The 6,277-nt window shown below is 41.9% G+C and overlaps 1 protein-coding gene across 1 annotated transcript; it reads right to left on the reverse strand.

Moving 5' to 3' along the window:
* Positions 1-4,959: 4,959 nt before the first annotated feature.
* Positions 4,960-5,685, reverse strand: LOC141648828 (uncharacterized). The gene has a single exon (XM_074457539.1). It carries the CDS (start codon positions 5,683-5,685, stop codon positions 4,960-4,962), a length of 726 nt encoding a protein of 241 aa, XP_074313640.1.
* Positions 5,686-6,277: the final 592 nt, after the last annotated feature.

Genomic DNA, 6,277 nt, shown 5'->3' on the forward strand with positions numbered 1-6,277 from the left:
CAAACATGAGTTCACAAAGAGTCTTGCCCAATCCGGCACACTCTCCCCCTCCGGGAGCATAGTCCAAATACACTAACTTTTGTCGGTTCTCCCATAGAGAAGAACCAACAAGCTAAACTTCTTGTTAATATTCGGATCATGAGGTTGGTGATGGCGGAAAGTTTGTCATTGTGATCTTGGGTTTGTCTCCCCGTGAGGTGACACCAAAATTCATTAAGCTTTCCTTTGGGTGGGCTAACCGGGGAAGGTCTTTTAGTGATTTGCAATACCTCCCGGACTTCATCAAATGTGATGGAGTGCCACACTTTGTGAAGTCGAAAATTCACTCTCTTATTTACTCCCTCCCCCGTTTTTTAGATGGTGGATAAGAATTCAAAAGTAAAAGACCGAAAAGTATCATCAAAGATGTCCATGTATCTTTCTAACCCCACCCAACTTAAGAGTTGGAAAGTGAGTTCCTCTAGGCCTAGTGTTTGAAGGGTGTCGCAGTGAAGGAATTTTGAATTGGGTAAAGGGTTGTCTTTTTCAAGCTTTTTGAGTTTGTTCGGCATTTAATCCCTCATCCCCATTAAACACTTTGGGAGCACTTGCTTACCCTTGTTGAACGGCCTTTCTCATTCCGAAAACCATGGTACCTAGCAAGAAGGAGTAATAACACTACCAACAAAGCACTCAAAAACTATTTTTCTCTCTTTGAGGTAATTCAACAAACACCTTCTATGCACTAATTTAAGAAGGTGGAAGCGAATGATGTTTGTTGAATATCCTTTCCCTTACGCAGAAAACAAGTTTGTCCCAGCAATTATACACTACAATTAACAATCACAATCCAAAATCTCAACCAACAACTATGTAATTTCGGATTTCTAGCAAAGCAATAAAGAGAAAGTTTGGAAAAGTTGTTATACCTCCCCAAATCCACTAAAAATGCTATATGATTGATGTATAATGCAAATAAACCTCCAAGGATGCTCCAAAAACCCAGAAATCCACTTAAAAATGCTTGACCACAAAGCTTGGAAAGTTAGGGTTTGGGACGAAATTGGGTAAAATTCGGATTTTTGATGTGCAAATGAGTGATTGATGATGGTAAGTTGGTTGGGGAATGAGTTTGATGATGAAGTTGGGGTTTTGTTGAAATTTTGATGGGATTTGATGAGATTTTTTATGGTGGGTTTTGCAAAGGATTGTGTTTGGTCGATATTGCAATGAGAGAAAGGTAAGGAAATCGTGTAAAAGGCTAATATTTCTATCTCGTGGCAGCTCATTGTGCAGGCTGCGCCTTTTTGCGGAGGCTGCGCTTTAAGGCGCAGGCTGCGCTTTTGATTGGAGTCCGTGTTCAATTGCAATTTTCAACTTCTTCCCTTGTTGAAATCTTTAGCCTTATTTTGTGCCTTTCTCTCATTTGACCCGTGTAGTTGATGTCCCGAGTCATTTCGACTCCCATTACTACTTCGGCATGCTTCCCATGAATTTCCATCCGACTCCTTTCAAAAACTTCAACAAACCATCAAAAGGTTCCAATTTGATGCTTATAAACATGCTAAAAGTAATAATAAATAAGAAAGCGGTAAATTCTATGCTAAGGAGAGTGTATTTATAAGGCTTACCGTATTTTTAACGTCGATGGCTCGACTTAGTGCTTCATTTGTTCATGTTGGATAAATTGGGTCTTCCAAATTGACTTCTTCCACTATTTGTGGTTCCATCCCTTCGTGATATTCCTTGAGACGTTGTCCATTCACTTTGATCATCTTTCCGGTGCTTGGATTTTCAACTTCCACCACTCCATGAGAGTGGACCTTCCTTACAATGTAAGGTCCATGCCATCTTGACCTTAGCTTTCCGGAGAACAACTTGAGCCTATTTTGGAAGACAAGAACTTTGCTATCCTCCTTAAACTCCCGCCGACTTATCATTCGGTCATGCCATATTCTAGCCTTCTCCTTGTATATGGCGGCATTATCGTAGGAATCAAGACGGATTTCTTCAATTTCTTGAAGTTGAAGCTTCCGATGGAGGCTCGCATCATATATGCTTTGGTTGAAATATTTAATGGCCCAATAGGCTTTATGCTCCACTTCCAAAGGAAGGTGGCATCTCTTTCCATAGATGAGTCGGTACGGGGACATACCAATTGGGGTCTTGTAGGCGGTGCGATACGCCCAAAGAGCGTCATTCAACCTTTGACTCCTATCGGGGTTCACTGTTTTTTCTAAGATACCCTTGATCTCCCGATTAGACACCTCCGCTTGCCCGTTTGTTTGTGGGTGGTAAGCGGTGGAGACTTTGTGCACGACCCCGTACTACTTTAATAACCCCTCCATAATCCGATTGCAAAAGTGAGTGCCTCGGTCACTTATCAAAGCCCTTGGATAACCAAACCTTGAGAAAATGTTGTTTTGAACAAAACTTGAAACCGTCCTTGCATCATCATTCCGAGTTGGTATGGCCTAAACCCACTTTGAAACATAGTCTACCGCCAATAGAATGTAGAGAGAGCCATCCGATTTGGGGAATGGCTCCATGAAGTCTATTCCCCACACATCAAAGATCTCCAAGTATAACATGGGTTATTGAGGCATTTCATTCCTCTTGGATATCTTTCCAACTCGTTGGCACTTGTCACAAGTATTTGTGAATATGTGGGCATATTTAAAGATGTTACGCCAATAGAACCCGCTTTCAAGAATTTTCTGGGCCGTCCTTTGGGGTCCAAAGTGACCTCCGCAAGCATATTCATGGCAATGTTTGAGGATTGGCGGTATCTCCACATCCGGCACACACTTTCGGATGGCTTGATCTTGACACATGTTCCATAGATAGGGATCATCCCATATGTAATATTGAGCATCGACTTTGATCTTGCTTCTTTGGCTTGGTGACAACGTAGTAGGAATGAAACTTCTTTGACACTATGTAATTTACCAAGTTGGCGTATCATGGATCTGTCATCCTCAAAGCATAAAGAGATTCATGAGGTAAACTCCCATCAACCACCCCCATTCTTTGCATTTGTTGATCATTAAATTGTAGTCGACTAAGGTGGTCGGCCACAACATTCGCCAATCCCTTTTTTCTCTCTTATTTCGATGTCAAATTCACTCAATAGGAGAACACACCGCATAAGCCTCGGTTTTGTGTCCTTTTTGCTCACAAGTTGAGTGATGACCTTATGGTCGGTATAAACAATCACTTTGAGTCCTAATAAGTATGATCGAAACTTCTCAAGAGCATATACTACCGCCAAGAATTCCTTCTCGGTTGTAGTGTAATTCCTTTGTGCATCGTTGAGGAGGGAAGAGGCATATTGAATGACATATGAGGCTTTGTCCTCCTTTTGTCCCAATATGGCTCAAATGGCGAAATCTCTTGCATCCGTCATGATCTCAAATGGCCCATCACATTTGGGTGCTTGGATGATTGGGGCCGATATAAGTCTCTCCTTCAACAAGTCAAATGCTTCCCTACAATAATTATCAAACACGAACTCCACATCCGTGTGCAAGAGTTTGCACAAGGGGTTAGCGATTTTGGAGAAATCCTTAATAAATCTTTGATAAAAACCCGCGTGTCCCAAGAACGACCTCACGTCTCGAGTATTAGATGGATACGGCAAGGTCTTAATCACATCTACCTTTGCCGTATCCACCTCAATCCCTATTTTCGACACTATATGCCCTAGCACAATGCCGCTACTCACCATCAAGTGACATTTTTCAGAATTTAGTATGAGGTGAGAGTCTATACACCGTGTTAGGACCATAGCGAGGTGGTCTAGACACGACCCAAAAGAGTCTCCATGGATGGTGAAGTCATCCATAAATACTTCCAAAATACGCTCTACATAGTCCAATAATATGCTCATCATGCAATGTTGGAAAGTTCTGGGGGCGTTACACAATCCAAAGGGCATACGGCGGTAAGCATAATTACCAAATGGGCAAGTAAAAGTTGTTTTGGATTGGTCCTCCGGGTGAATGAGGATTTGAAAGTATCCGGAGTACCCATCCAAAAAGCAATAGTACTCTTTTCCACCTAACCTCTCTAGCATTTGATCTAGAAAGGGTAGGGGAAAATGGTCCCTCAAAGTGACTTGGTTGAGGCGTCGATAAACAATACATACCCTCCATCCCGTTTGTAAACGGGTGGGGATCAATGCCTCTTAGGTGTTTTTTATTACCATCGCCCCTCCTTTCTTTGGCATAACTTGAGTAGGGCTTACCCATTAGGAATCACTAATGGGGTAGATGATTCCCATTTGAAGGAGCTTGATGACTTTTTCCTTGACAACTTCCATCATGGGTGGATTGAGTCTCCTTTGAGGTTGTCTCACGGGCTTAGTTTTTTTCTCCAACCGAATCTTGTGCATGCAAGTACTTGGACTTATTCCCTTAATATCAGCGATGCTCCACCCAAAAGCTTTCTTATGCTCTTTCAACATGGTCACTAACCTCTCCTGTTGCTCCTTTTTGAGTTGCTTGGTTTGAGATGATCAATGGAAGAGTATTGTTTCCTCCCAAGAATATGCATTTGAGGTGATTTGGAAGAGGTTTTGGTTCATGTTTTGGTGGTTTTATGGTGGAGGGTAAGGGTCTCTCTAGGTTAGCTTCAAGAGGAAGAAATGGGCCTTGTTGACTAAAGGAGTTGAGCAAGGCTAGTTGTGTGGGAGGCCAGACAATTGCGCCGGCAGCGCCTACCTGCGCAGGCTGCGCTTTCTGCTGGATTCGGCTGCTAATTTTTGCTATTCTCAATTTCCATCTCCCCAACTAGGGGCTCTTCTTTCTCCAAGTCTTCAGAGTATTCCTGCACATCATGAGATAACACTACACGCAAACCTTCTTGCTCCAAATTTTTAGTGAGGGCAACCTCAAGAGGGTCCTCTTGACACAATTTATACGCTTGGGAGACAATTGGTTCAATGATGTTAAAGAAATAGCATGAATGTGAATCGCTAGGTTATCTCATAGCATCATCGATGTTGTATGTGAGTTTCTTTCCGTCAAATTCCATAGTGAGGTTCCCATTAGACACATCAATCTTTGTTTTAGAGGTTTTCATGAAAGGCATCCCCAAAAGGATTGGAGTGGCCCTCGAGTCGGCTTCCATATCAAGAACATAGAAGTCGGCCGTGAAGGTTAAGTGATCTACCTCTACCAACACATCCTCCACCATTCCCTTTGGGTATATGTTTGAGCGATCAGCAAGTTGGATCACTACGTTGGTTTTGTTCAAAGGTGAAAGTCCCAAAGTCTCATAGAGGGCATAGGGCATAACATTCATTGATGCACCAAGGTCCAACATAGCATGGGTGAAACTCTTTTCCCCAATAGAGCATGGTATGGTGAACATCCCCGGATCGCCACACTTTTTTGGAAGTGATTTTTTAAATATGGCGGAGACATGTTCATTTATCCTTACTTTTTGGGTTCCCTTCCTTGGGTTTCTCCTAGGCGTACAAAGTTCCTTGAGAAACTTTGCATACCTCAGAACACCTTTTAAAAGATTAAGTAAAGGGATGTTTACTTTAAACTTCCTAAAGGTTTCATAGAGATCCTTATCTCTTACAAACTTCTTAGAATGTGTGAGAGCATGAGGAAAAAGTACCTCCACAACATGTTCTCTCACGATCTCTTCAATATGATCATTGGTGTTGTTGCTTTCTTTCTTTCTTTCATTTGTCATTGCTCAATGGACTCTTCACTTCTTCTCCATTAGCTTTTGAGAGTGTCTCTTTCTCTTTTTCAATCACAAGCTCTTATTCTAATTGTTCTTTAATGTGAATGACCCTCTCATGTGACTTTGCCTTTCTCTTCTTCTTTGGGGGAGATTCTAGAGTTCTCTCCTTCCTCAATGTCATTGCACTTGCATTTTCCTTTGGAGGAAATATTGTACATGGAATTGAGTTGGAGTTCTTTTGATTGTTCTTAGCAATATCTTGTGCAATTTGGCCAAGTTAGATCTCAAGGTTCTTCACCCTTGCATCACTTGAGAGTTTATCCGCATCCATTTTGTCAAACCACTTGGTTGTCTCGGCTTGCCCTTTCATAAGAATCTTAAACATCTCCTTGGTGGATAAATCGTCATCTCCTTGAGAGGAGGAACCCCCTCCTTGAAAATTCTTGTGGTTGCCTTGGTGACCTTGGTTACTGTTACCTTGGTTTCCAAATTGGAAAGATACTCCTTTTCCTTGTTAAAAGTTTTGGTTTCTTTGGTACTTTGGGTTGGGAACTTGTGAATTTTGGTTCCTCAAATTGGTTGAATTGCCCATTTTGGA

This window comes from Silene latifolia, chromosome 3 (assembly GCF_048544455.1).
Source record: "Silene latifolia isolate original U9 population chromosome 3, ASM4854445v1, whole genome shotgun sequence".
Classification (NCBI taxonomy): domain Eukaryota; kingdom Viridiplantae; phylum Streptophyta; class Magnoliopsida; order Caryophyllales; family Caryophyllaceae; genus Silene; species Silene latifolia.